This window comes from Leuresthes tenuis, unplaced genomic scaffold (assembly GCF_036924035.1).
Source record: "Leuresthes tenuis unplaced genomic scaffold, fLeuTen1.0.hap1 SCAF_19, whole genome shotgun sequence".
Classification (NCBI taxonomy): Eukaryota; Metazoa; Chordata; class Actinopteri; order Atheriniformes; family Atherinopsidae; genus Leuresthes; species Leuresthes tenuis.
The window spans coordinates 3,034,602-3,048,537 of record NW_027325373.1 but is presented as its reverse complement, the minus strand read 5'-3'; the positions used below and the strand labels follow the sequence as shown (position 1 = coordinate 3,048,537).

Below are 13,936 nucleotides of genomic sequence, written 5' to 3'. Positions count from 1 at the left end.
TTATTGAATCTAAATTTCTAAAGTCAAACTACCTTTGTTTTTTATCTTCTTGCTCGTAGCAAAATCAACCTGCACATGTTGTAGCAAGCTAGTCAACAGAGGGCTGACTAGATAACACCGAACTTATCAGCTGGACTACTCACTCTTAACTGGGAGATTCTATTTTGTTTTACCTGATATCGTCGGTATTGTAAAGCATCATTTAAGGAACTCATGCCAACAACAGAGATTGATTTCTCATATCTTGTCTATTTTTTTTTATTAATTGATTTATTTATCTTACTAATCCTTAACTAACAGTCCTTTTTAAGTGTTTATAGGGGGTTTTGCTCTCTTATGCTGCTTCACAATAATGACCAAACACTAAGAAACTAGCTTGTGTGTTACTATCTTTTTGTCTGTTGAGTGTCTTAGCTTCTATCACTGTGTGTCCATCTAGTTATTGATGCTGTATTATTTAAAATATCATCTTATGTACTGTTTGTTATTACCATATTAAGACTTAATTTCTTAATTCCAAAATGAAACCATTTTGGCTAACTGAACATTTGCAAACCAGTTAGCCCGTTAGCTTAGCCCAGTCACTTATTGGACAGTAACTTGATCCTTTGAGTTTGTCTCTCCAAATTGTCTTTTACTATAATGGCCTGTTGTTATGTACTGTTATTGTCTTGAAACTATTAATTTTATGTTTTAGTAATTGGTGTGGTTGAAGCTAACACTATAATCACTTGCAGCTACTGTTCCAGGCTAATTAAGCTAGCTGTCGTTCCTGTCTTGTACCATATGTTTACAGTAGGTGTAGCTTCTGTTAAATGTGTCAAATTGTATATTATAACTATATACTTTTTAATGTAGCCCAGGAAAACCTTATGCGGCTGATATTGTGAAATATGGAGAGCAGAAACACACAGCCAGTTTTAAAAAAACAGGTTAGGTCAGACATGAACTATGAAATAATGCAGTTTTATTCCCTGAATGTGCACATATCAGGTAATATTTGTAATCAAGAAACCCGTCTACAGGGTACAATATATTCTACATTTATTTCCCTGTCATTTCCGTCAAAGGTCAGCACTGTTTGCTTGCATTTGGTTGAATGTACCACTGTGTTGGACTCTATGCAAGACATTTATGAATTACTTTAATCTTGTACGCAGATCTAATTCTGCTGCTTTGATGAGCTTTTATAACATTGTTGTGAAAGAGATCTTCTGTTTGCTGTTTGCACTGAGTATCAAATCAGAGTGACCATCTAATCCGTCTCATGTGAGACGGATTAATCCTGTGGATGTTGATGAATAATTAACACAAAAACAAAATGCTCCCAATGGTGCCCTCCTGCTTTCAGGGTACCAGAGGCAATCTTAGAGAACACCCATAGTTTTCCCTGGGATGTTTCTCTGTACAAACTGTAGAGGCTTTAAATGAAGAAAGAACATTTTTAACCTGCTTTTCAATTATATGTTTCAAAGTAACCACAAAATGTAATTTAGCAAAGATTTTAAAGTATTTTTGACAGTGAGTACTAGCACAAAAGTGGATGTTTTACTTTAGGCCTTCGGATGGGATGAGAAAGCTTCTAATTTAAAACCCTAACTGAGATTTAGATGAAAATGTATTAGACTGAATTTAATTATTTATTGATTTAATTAAAGGATAAAGGTTGCATTATGTATAAAGATCTAATGAACCTCAGAGATAAAATACTTTCTTTTCATCAGCAGATAATGAGGAACAGGGAGCGACGCAAAGTATTGTCCGTTGTCTGTCTCTCTCCTTTTTACTATCAATCTCCAGCACTGGATAAAAGAATATCGTCTTAATGAAGCAACAGATCATTGCCATTTCCTCCTTGTCGGGGGGGAAATAAATCAGTCTTTAACTCAGCAGAAAAGAAATCTAAGGTCTATGTAAGTTAGCATAACACATTAAAAATTGGTGTATTTTGCCTATTAATACTGCAAGATGTTAGCATTTTTTGTCCAATTGTGCATTGTGTGTTCAAAGCATTGTCCTTTTACACATTGTTAGACTTTAAATGTGACTTGGTGAGTATTGAGAATATCATTCCTTGGGTTTAATGGGTTTGATAACTCAAGCTACATTATGATGTGTTATTTTGGTTTAGTTCCCTGCAACTCACAACCACTTTAAGCTATGTAATGTGGGATTGAGACTTGGACTGTTTGCTGGCATGTGATTGAGTTGATGTGGCTTTCCTCTGGAAAGATGTATTATCATCCTGGAAAATGAGCTCGGTGTCACCAAACCTCCGTTCAACTCATGGAATTCAATGTCTACCTGAGCATTTGCAGCAGACGTAAAAATGTTCATCTCCCCTGGTCTTCTCCTGATTTTTTTTTTAATTTATTTTTTTGCAGATTGGTGATTTATCACTGAAAATCACTCTAATCCAATCATCCACAGTGCTCGGCTGCTTCTCTTTAGCCCGCTGTTACCTTGTTTTCCTCTGTTTAGGCGTTAGTGATGGTTTAAATTTGGCTTTTATGAATTGAAATCCCATGAACCTTCAGTTGGTTTCTTACAGTTCAGCCCCATTAGTGGTGATTCCATATTCATATTATTTTTTTGGACCTTCCCCTTTGTCTCATTATGTTCTTTAGATTTAATGAACACAGTACAGTAACTAGGTGTGTTGTTAGAGCTGCACGGCGCTGAAAAGTGGAAATTACTCTCTGGGTTTGTCAGGAGAGTTTATGCTTTACTCTGGAAGCGCAGATTCCTCTGATGGTAGAACTAATTTATACTTTTTTTATTGAACAATTACAGCCTGTTGATCATAAAACCAACACTCGAGCACTAAAAAGATATACTGTGCGTTATCAGGGCAGGTTGTGCATCCATTACACAATTAAGCTCTGTGATAGAGAGCCAACGTGTTTAGTTATACATGTAATGACTGTTACTTCAGAGGAGCTTTTATTGTTTTATGCTTTTATCCATTTGTGTATGTTACCATGCTTTTTGCATCAGGTCCAGCCTTCTTTAGGCTCAAGAAAGCCCCCCCACCCCACTCACTCTGCAGCGTAGAACCGTCAGCGATGAAGTTCATGAGCAGCAGCTGAAGATAAAGTCCAGACCAACACTGTCAGCACATTCGGCCATTGTTCAAGCATGAAAACAGCAACACAACCAAATGCACAAATTCACAGCTACGGTCAGTTTGGAATCACCGTTTAACCTGACATGGAGGAAACGCATGGCACTGCCACCCCCTGTCTGTTCATAAAGATTACTTTTATTCTACAGTGGCAGTGGAAATCTGTTGATGACGGCTGTTGGTCAGTTAAGCTGTTTCCTCGTTTTGGTTTACACTTGGATAACCTGACAACTCGCAAAACTGTTGACTGTCCCATCAGGCTCAGCTGTGCCCTGTTCATTACTGCTAATGCTGGGCTCACGCCAAACGATTTCCACAGTCCCAGACTATAAACTGAGTCTTTAGGAGTCTAACTGGAGTCTTTAGGAGTCTAACTGGAGTCTTTAGGAGTCTAACTGGAGTCTTTAGGAGTCTAACTGGAGTCTTTAGGAGTCTAACTGGAGCCTTTAGGAGTCTAACTGGAGTCTTTAGGAGTCTAACTGGAGTCTTTAGGAGTCTAACTGGAGTCTTTAGGAGTCTAACTGGAGTCTTTAGGAGTCTAACTGGAGTCTTTAGGAGTCTAACTGGAGTCTTTAGGAGTCTAACTGGAGTCTTTAGGAGTCTAACTGGAGCCTTTAGGAGTCTAACTGGAGTCTTTAGGAGTCTAACTGGAGTCTTTAGGAGTCTAACTGGAGTCTTTAGGGGTCTAACTGGAGTCTTTAGGAGTCTAACTGGAGCCTTTAGGAGTCTAACTGGAGCCTTTAGGAGTCTAACTGGAGTCTTTAGGAGTCTTTAGGAGTCTAACTGGAGTCTTTAGGAGTCTAACTGGAGTCTTTAGGAGTCTAACTGGAGCCTTTAGGAGTCTCACTGGAGTCTTTAGGAGTCTAACTGGAGCCTTTAGGAGTCTCACTGGAGCCTTTAGGAGTCTCACTGGAGCCTTTAGGAGTCTAACTGGAGCCTTTAGGAGTCTCACTGGAGCCTTTAGGAGTCTCACTGGAGCCTTTAGGAGTCTCACTGGAGCCTTTAGGAGTCTCACTGGAGCCTTTAGGAGTCTCACTGGAGCCTTTAGGAGTCTCACTGGAGCCTTTAGGAGTCTCACTGGAGCCTTTAGGAGTCTCACTGGAGCCTTTAGGAGTCTCACTGGAGTCTTTAGGAGTCTCACTGGAGTCTTTAGGGGTCTCACTGGAGTCTTTAGGGGTCTCACTGGAGTCTTTAGGGGTCTCACTGGAGTCTTTAGGAGTCTAACTGGAGTCTTTAGGAGTCTAACTGGAGCCTTTAGGAGTCTCACTGGAGTCTTTAGGAGTCTAACTGGAGTCTTTAGGAGTCTAACTGGAGCCTTTAGGAGTCTCACTGGAGTCTTTAGGAGTCTAACTGGAGTCTTTAGGAGTCTAACTGGAGCCTTTAGGAGTCTCACTGGAGCCTTTAGGAGTCTCACTGGAGCCTTTAGGAGTCTCACTGGAGTCTCACTGGAGTCTTTAGGGGTCTCACTGGAGTCTAACTGGAGTCTAACTGGAGTCTAACTGGAGTCTTTAGGAGTCTCACTGGAGTCTTTAGGAGTCTCACTGGAGTCTTTAGGAGTCTCACTGGAGTCTTTAGGAGTCTCACTGGAGTCTTTAGGGGTCTCACTGGAGTCTTTAGGGGTCTCACTGGAGTCTTTAGGAGTCTAACTGGAGTCTTTAGGAGTCTAACTGGAGCCTTTAGGAGTCTCACTGGAGTCTTTAGGAGTCTAACTGGAGTCTTTAGGAGTCTAACTGGAGCCTTTAGGAGTCTCACTGGAGCCTTTAGGAGTCTCACTGGAGCCTTTAGGAGTCTCACTGGAGCCTTTAGGAGTCTCACTGTAGCCTTTAGGAGTCTCACTGGAGCCTTTTGGAGTCTCACTGGAGCCTTTAGGAGTCTCACTGGAGCCTTTAGGGGTCTCACTGGAGTCTAACTGGAGTCTAACTGGAGTCTAACTGGAGTCTTTAGGAGTCTCACTGGAGTCTTTAGGAGTCTCACTGGAGTCTTTAGGAGTCTCACTGGAGTCTTTAGGGGTCTCACTGGAGTCTTTAGGGGTCTCACTGGAGTCTTTAGGAGTCTAACTGGAGTCTTTAGGAGTCTAACTGGAGCCTTTAGGAGTCTCACTGGAGTCTTTAGGAGTCTAACTGGAGTCTTTAGGAGTCTAACTGGAGCCTTTAGGAGTCTCACTGGAGCCTTTAGGAGTCTAACTGGAGCCTTTAGGAGTCTCACTGGAGCCTTTAGGAGTCTCACTGGAGCCTTTAGGAGTCTCACTGGAGCCTTTAGGAGTCTCACTGGAGCCTTTAGGAGTCTCACTGGAGCCTTTAGGAGTCTCACTGGAGCCTTTAGGAGTCTCACTGGAGCCTTTAGGAGTCTCACTGGAGCCTTTATGAGTCTCACTGGAGCCTTTAGGAGTCTCACTGGAGCCTTTAGGAGTCTCACTGGAGTCTTTAGGAGTCTCACTGGAGTCTTTAGGGGTCTCACTGGAGTCTCACTGGAGTCTAACTGGAGTCTAACTGGAGTCTAACTGGAGTCTAACTGGAGTCTAACTGGAGTCTAACTGGAGTCTCACTGGAGTCTTTAGGAGTCTCACTGGAGTCTTTAGGAGTCTCACTGGAGTCTTTAGGAGTCTCACTGGAGTCTTTAGGAGTCTCACTGGAGTCTTTAGGGGTCTAACTGGAGTCTAACTGGAGTCTTTAGGAGTCTCACTGGAGTCTTTAGGAGTCTCACTGGAGTCTTTAGGAGTCTCACTGGAGTCTTTAGGAGTCTCACTGGAGTCTTTAGGAGTCTCACTGGAGTCTTTAGGGGTCTCACTGGAGTCTTTAGGGGTCTCACTGGAGTCTTTAGGGGTCTCACTGGAGTCTTTAGGAGTCTCACTGGAGTCTTTAGGAGTCTCACTGGAGTCTTTAGGAGTCTCACTGGAGTCTTTAGGAGTCTCACTGGAGTCTTTAGGAGTCTCACTGGAGTCTTTAGGAGTCTCACTGGAGTCTTTAGGAGTCTCACTGGAGTCTTTAGGAGTCTCACTGGAGTCTTTAGGAGTCTCACTGGAGTCTTTAGGAGTCTCACTGGAGTCTTTAGGAGTCTAACTGGAGTCTTTAGGAGTCTCACTGGAGTCTTTAGGAGTCTCACTGGAGTCTTTAGGAGTCTCACTGGAGTCTTTAGGGGTCTCACTGGAGTCTTTAGGGGTCTCACTGGAGTCTAACTGGAGTCTTTAGGAGTCTCACTGGAGTCTTTAGGAGTCTCACTGGAGTCTTTAGGAGTCTCACTGGAGTCTTTAGGAGTCTCACTGGAGTCTTTAGGGGTCTCACTGGAGTCTTTAGGAGTCTCACTGGAGTCTTTAGGGGTCTAACTGGAGTCTTTAGGAGTCTAACTGGAGTCTTTAGGAGTCTCGGTGCGCTCCCGTCATCTCGATCGTTAGGTTTAAGGTGTTAATCTGCAGTCTGCGTTTCATTCCAGTCTCTCCCTCGTCTTGGGCTCATATCAAACGTGTTTAATATCATCGCAGGGCGCAGTGACGTAACACAATCAACAGCCAATAGCTGAGCTCTGACAGCATCAGAAACAGGAAAGCAGACAGTCAATAACAAACATGTCGGCGGACGTAGAAGAACGAGCGACCAGCAGGTGAAAATGGACTGTCTGTGCCCATATTCTGTGGAGTTTTCTCTTCTTTTTGTTGGGTTTTTCACTACAAACCACTGCACAGACCAGAGCAGCTGCACCTAAAAGCTGCTTCTCCTCCATGTTTGTAAAACTTCTGCTGAGCATGATGGGAAAAAAAATCAAAAAATCTAGTTGTAGTCTTGTAAATAGTGACAAGATTCACAGTCTTTGTAAAATCTTTAGTCTGAGGCTAGTCTGGGACTAAAAACCCTAAACACTCGTCTTTAGATGTGAGCTGATCGTCTTTCAGAGTCTTTTCAAAGTCTTCTGGTGTGTGGGGAGCATTAGTCGGTGTTTGTATGCTAACAGTAAACTCAGAGGGTGAATGTGAATACTGCTAAAGTTGCTAATGCTAAAATATTTTAGCATTTAGCTCTAACACTGCGTTGCTGGCACATCTAGAGTGGAGGCAAAAAGTCAGTGAGTTTACTCTCATCGTCATGTTTTTATGAGATTGCTAGACAAGCTTTTTTTTTTTCTAGAACAGGAAGTCACTTCTGCTTGACTCTCAGTCATTCTGAAGCCCTGAGATGGGTCACTGGCGTCACAAAGATCAAGATATGAGGCAATAGGCTGTTTTATCAGATGTCAGAGCTGCAGATTCGATATGAGCAAAAACATTAGTTTGGCAACGGTTTTTAAAAAAAACTGCTTTTAATTGCTTGAAAATTTCAATAAAATTGAATAAAAAGAACAGTCCAGTGTCTCTGTGTGGTCACAGAACTATACAAAAAAGGTTTGAAATGTTTTATTACATAAATCTACAACAGCAAGTTGGAGGCTGCAGGCTGCCTGTTCTTATCTTGCTGATATGAAGGATAAAGGAAGAGGAAGAGCTAAACAACTTCCTGATCAGCGCTGTGATCATGACACTGATGAAGTGTCCTCATCTCTGTGCAGAAAGACTGACTTCTCATGACTCTGTTTCCCCCTCCTGTTCCGTGTGACCCTTATAAAGTCTGCTTCTTGCTTCTTATTGAGAATTTTCTTCCTTACCTGAATATAACAACCAATATTTTTTCTTTTAGTGTATATACAGTCTTTATATTATCACGGTTTCATTTAATCGTCTAACTCAGGGGTGTCCACAGCCGGTCCGGCAGGTTTTAGATGCTTCCCTGCTTCAACACACCTGATTCAGATCGATGCATCATTAGCAGGCTTGTGCAGAACTTAACAATCGTTTGAAGAGCTCCATTTCATCTGAAGCAGGTGTTTTGAAGCAGAGAAACATCTAAAACCTGCAGGACCGACTGGTCTAACTGAACAGCCCTTCACTAAATCTCATTCCTCTCACTAAAAAGCAATGAGGTACAGAGATGCATCCTCTAAGATTACCACAGTTTTGAATCTACGCCTCTTTTATCTCTGCAATAACAAATGTGACGTAAGGTAGCTTTTACCGCAGGGCTGTGGTCTGGTGTGTTAGTTTCTAATAAACTGGCAAAGCAAAAGGCATTAAAAAGCCGAAAATAATGGATAAAAGCACTAACAAATGCCCAAAACATCAATTTAAATGACCCTTAAAAGTGCAAATTATGGGATTATTTGTCCCTTTTGGGCAGTGGAAAAGATTTTATACACATCTCTGCTTTTAAGTTGCTAAGAAATAGTTGCTTTTTGATCATTTCATTGGCGCACTAACCTAACATTTCTTTAGCCTCCCTGCTCTCTCTAGTTAGTCCTTCACGTGGTCTTCTTGCAGTTTGTTTCTCAGCAAGCAGTCTGCAGTAGAGCTTCTTCTGTGGAGGCAACATCTGATAATGAGCCTTAAAAAGCCACAGGAGTGATGTTAAACTGTGTATTTTCCAGGCAAGTGGCTGAAACTCAGTTTAAGTCAGGTGCAGATTCAGTTTCATCGTCATTATCGTTGCTGAACCTTTCTTTTAATGCATATATTCACACACTCATGGAAGACAGAAGCCATACACTAGAGCGGTGGGCTCCAGTTCACAGCATTGGGGTATGGGGGGGGCACCTCGGCCGTGGTAAGGAGGTGGACTGCCACCCCTCCAGCTGTCAGGTTTGTCCTTGTGTGGACCACACCAGCAGCCACAGCTGCTCTTCCAGCTCTAGATGATGGAATACAACCTTCACTGTGATTAGAATGAGGGGAAAAAAGAGTGCTGACTGAATAAATGTCAGATTACTATCTTTATTTCACTCTGACTCGTAAATGGCATTACTTATGATTCCGCCTGCACTGAGATGCAGAGAGATTACTGTGAGCAGGCCACATCTCCTGCAGAAACACTGTACTTACTGTAATGAAGCACAATGTTGTACATGCTTTCACTCAGCTGACTAAATTCTAAAGTCTCATGATCCGCTCTCTTAGTTTACCACCTAAAGCAAAGAGCATCCAGAAAACAACTTATGATATCAACGATCACACTCGAATTATAGCGATTGAAAACAATACTTCCAGACAGCATTTTTTTGTTTAGCCGCCGTAGAACGAGCACAGAGGATATGTGTGATATCTGTGTAGAAATCCCTCCGTTAGCTCTCCTTTAGCCACATAACAACAGCTATGAGCTAACAGAGCTATAGCACACGTTCATTCATTCATTCTTCTTAAAGTATTGGTGAAATAAAGACAGATAATGCCTTATTTAGAGGCTGCATCCTCTAAGCCCCGTTCACTCCGTTATATGGATCTCCAGTTATCTAAATATCTTCCGAAGTATTTCGTATTTCATGCCAGAAATAAGGTTTAGGTTTTAAAAATAGCGGAGTTCCCCTTTAAGAATGGCCATGGAGACCATTTCTGATGAGGCTTGGGCCAACAGTAGATGGATCAGCTGAAGGTCCAGATGCATCTCTCAGGTCCTGTCAGGTCACAGCTGGATTTTTTCCTCTTTCTTAAGGACATCACTTTCAGATCCTGTTCATCTGCTGTAGATAGTTTTTTAGGCCTGACACTTCTTCTTTTGTCCTCCACTTGTCCAGTTTCCTCAAATGTTTTAAGGACACACTGCACACCACGCTGAGATATGCCAAGTTTTCGTCTAAAAGCTCTATGGTGATGACCTTGTTGATGTAATAAAACTATTTAATGTCTGTCAAATTGTGTCATCTTTGGCATTTTTTTATAGATGCAACTAAAGGAATTGGAACAAATGATGTGTTTTTATAACGGGCTGCGGGTAAACGATGGTTCTCTAAGCTAACTGGTTCAATCCTTGAGTTAGGAGCCTTTTAAGGACGAATAACACTGGGTTAAGTGGCTTCTGAAAATGGTCGGGTACAAGGACTGGACTTGAAATGTGGCAAAAAGCAGAAAATGTCCAAAGAAAAGCTTTCAGAAACCCTAGAGAACTGTTGCTCAGGAACACTTTAACACATTAAAAAGTCTTACAAAGGTTTGGAAGGGTGCAAAGTGCTTATTGAATTACTCAACATTGTTCATGTATTTGTTATTCAAAGTATTTCATTAGTGGAAGAGTTCAGACATACTTTGTGGTTATTATGAATGGCTGAAGTTTGCACTCTGACAAGCACACCCACCCCCTCCCATGATCATGCTCTCACACAAAGTCACCCTTTTCCCAGTAAGTCACGTTCTGGTCAGGTCGACCCTGTGATCCCCACTACCATAACTCAGCATGTCAGTGGGTGGTGCATCAATGACGTTTTCCTCTGTTTTATTATCCCCGTTTCTCACAGGGACTCGGAGACCAGTTGTTTGCCTGTTCGTGACATCACTTCTCGGTCTGTTTCTACAGGTTTATTGCAGTCATCACTATGACTGATGGGGATTATGACTACCTTATAAAGCTCCTTGCCCTGGGGGACTCCGGCGTGGGGAAAACTACATTCCTGTACCGATACACAGACAACAAGTTCAACCCCAAGTTCATTACCACAGTCGGCATTGACTTCAGGGAAAAGAGAGTGGTGAGTCCTCAAAGGGAAAACATGCACACATGACACACTCGTAGATTCACTCATCCTCTGCTTCATTGTCTCCTGATATACCTGTCGTACAGGTGGTTACCATAGTTACTGTGGCATTTGTCTGAGGCTAGTCTGGGACTAAATGGTGGGTCAGGTCAAGATTATCTGATGCTTTCCTCCCTCAAATGTTTTTACTTTCTCATGGAAAACCAACTTGGGTCAGATTAAACTCAGACTAAACGACCCAGACGGATCTGTTTTCTCATCAGAAGACGGGTTAACTAGGGTCAGTAAGTTTTTGGTTCTTGGATCGAACATGTTGGATGCAGGACAAACATTTCTAGAAGGCTCAGGCTTGTACTTTGATGCTGATGATGATCTGCTCAGGGCTTGATTAAGCAGCCACCACTTTGATCCAGACTCTAACTTTTCAGAATCTATTGGATGGATTTCCATGAAATGTACAGTACATTTACTTTGTAATCCTCCTGCTTTCCCTTTGAAGTCAAAATTGAGATTTCAATCGTTGTCATAATGAGTCAGAACCTAAGATAACGTAAGGTTTAGACCGAGTTTAGGCACAAACACCACTTGGTTAGTTTTAGGCAAGTCAGAAGCACCACAAATACTGTATGTGCCAAACAGACGGAAGAAGTGATGAAAATGGCTGGTTTTCTGGAGGGTTAACACTCGTGGATGTTGGGGAATGTGACAGTGACACATCCTGACAAGTTGACAGACAGTCTCATTAAAATCGTTTTCGGCTGACAGGTGATTGACGGGATGCAGGACTCCTTCTTCCTTCGTGTGCCTTATGATTTTGGCCGTATGTTATTGGATCTTTAAAGGTGCAGGTAAAAAAAAATGGGCACATTTTGAATTATGCTGTAATTTATTATGTAAGATAGAATCTGACAACAAACTGTTAGCTCTGGGAACTCTTGCTCCTTGTCTCCACATAGCTTGTGCTGAGTTCTCCCCGTAGCTAAGTCCTGGGGACGACCGTGGCTCAGTGGTTAATGGAGGTCGTCCAATAACCAGAGGGTTCGATGCCCATTCTCGCCACCCTAAAGATTGGTGAACTGACAGCTTGATTCAGGTTGATTCACCAAACATTAAAGCTTAAGGGGGCTGGATAGTGTAGTGGTATGATTCCATGTGGGAGTCCTGAGTTAAAATCCCCTGCATGAAAGGTATTACCTCCAGTAGGGGTCCCTAGGCAAGACCCCCCTTACCCTACCTGCCTATCTGTAAGTCGCTTTGGATAAAAGCATCTGCTAAATGCATAAACATAAGCTTAAATTGTTCATTTTTAGAATGAAATTAAATCCCTGTGGTTTTATAGTTGTGTCCCTTCATTTGTCAGTGTAGACCAAGGTGAAAGATTCTGTGTAACTATCTTTCAGAACACAGTACCAGGTCGTAAAAGGACATCGGAGAGTCCCTGAAGTAACTGAGACAAATAAATGAAGAACAAAAACATGTAGCTTTCATCGGCTGACAGTAAGATGGGTTTACATGCAGGAAATGTGGTCCGACAGCCCAAAATGAAGATGTTGTAGGTGTCTAGGTTGTTTATGTTTATGCATTTAGCAGACGCTTTTATCCAAAGCGACTTACAAGTAGGCAGATAGGATAAGGGGGTCTTGCCTAAGGACCCCTACTGGAGGTAATACCTTTCATGCAGGAGATTTTAACCCAGGTCACCCACATGAAATGTGGCAATCACACCACTACACTATCCAGTCCCCTTAAGCTTTAATGTTTGGTGAATCAACCTGAATCAAGCTGTCAGTTCACCAATCTTTAGGGTGGCGAGAATGGGCATCGAACCCTCTGGTTATTGGACGACCTCCATTAACCACTGAGCCACGGTCGTCCCCGGGATGGGTTTACATGCAGGAAATGTGGTCCGACAGACCAAAATGAAGATGCTGTAGGTGTCTAGGTTGTTACTTTGCTGGTGACAGTCGGCACAACAGTTCTGAGGTGAGTTTGGTTCACGTTTCTGCTGATAATCCAGAGGAATCTAAGCAGCAAACACAATCTGGTGGATTCTGTGGCAAAGACAACACGGTTGCCATTTCTGCATGAAAAATAATGGCTACGCTGACAGCGTTCGAGCATCACTGATGCAAACATTGAGCCCTCGGAGATCTCAGTGGAGTCCAGCGCTGTGTCAGAAACATTACGGTCAACAGGTCGTCATGAAGCCAGGTCCCTGCAGGGCTTCATAAAGGCCAAAGGCAGCACCTCGTCTTCACCTTTCTGTTTCTGGCTTTGAGCAGTTTATTATACTCAAAAATCTAAATTAATCTGGTGTTAACGCCAGTTAATGGTGGTTCCCCAGTGATAGAAAGACAATTTAAACCCATTTAAGTTTGAAAAGGGACCTAAACTTCCTGCAATGCTATCCATTAACTCAGCTAAACTAAAATACTTGTAGCTATGGTAGTTATTTTATGGATTTGAGGAGATGAAATCTTCTATAATGCCATATTTGTCTATTAAAGTCCTCCATCCACTGAAAATAAAGTTTTTAATATTGTAATCATTTGCATAAGATGTTTTGTGTCATTGTCATAATTATCAGACTGTGTCAGACTTGGTTCAGCTGGGCACTCTGTTGTCTTGGTGTCTGAATTAGAGAGTGCTGCTTTAGTCCCACCACTGCAGATGACTCATAGGATCGATTATCTCTCAACTCCCTCTCTTTGTGTGTGTTTTTTATGTTTTTTCAAACTCTTCTGTCTGGAATCGGGTAAAAGCAGCTGGAATTCTGAGCTGAGACACTGGACCAGTTTTCAGATGAAAGCCACATGAAGGTCATTCAGTGAAGCATTTTATTAGAGTGTAGTTTCAAGGATAAAGCCACAAAAGTAACTGCTCAGCCTTGATCTTGCCTCTTTTCAGGCTTTTTTAAGGTTTCACTATATTATGCTTTTAAGGGGAACTCCGATATTTTTAAACCTTATTTCTGGCATGAAATACGTTCATCTACTCACAGAGAACAGTTTGGTGAAAGTCGGCGTCCTTCAGAAGATATTTAGATAACTGGAGATCCATATAACGGAGTGAACGGGGCTTAGAGGATGCAGCCTCTAAATAAGGCATTATCTGTCTTTATTTCACCAATACTTTAAGAAGAATGAATGAATGAACGTGTGCTATAGCTCTGTTAGCTCATAGCTGCTGTTATGTGGCTACTTGCAGCTATAGGAGAGCTAACGGAGGGATTTCTACACAGGCACTCTACTGGGCCCACTTCATCCACAC

The 13,936-nt window shown here is 42.2% G+C and overlaps 1 protein-coding gene across 3 annotated transcripts in view; it reads left to right on the top strand.

Moving 5' to 3' along the window:
• The window catches only part of rab27b (RAB27B, member RAS oncogene family), a 66,135-nt gene that overhangs the window by 39,377 nt on the left and 12,822 nt on the right, over positions 1-13,936 (top strand). For all 3 annotated transcript variants that reach the window (XM_072371902.1, XM_072371904.1, XM_072371903.1), the window contains exon 2: positions 10,489-10,660. In XM_072371902.1, the coding sequence (XP_072228003.1) occupies positions 10,508-10,660 (153 nt within the window). In that variant the 5' untranslated portion in view covers positions 10,489-10,507. The remainder of the gene's footprint in view (positions 1-10,488; positions 10,661-13,936) is intronic.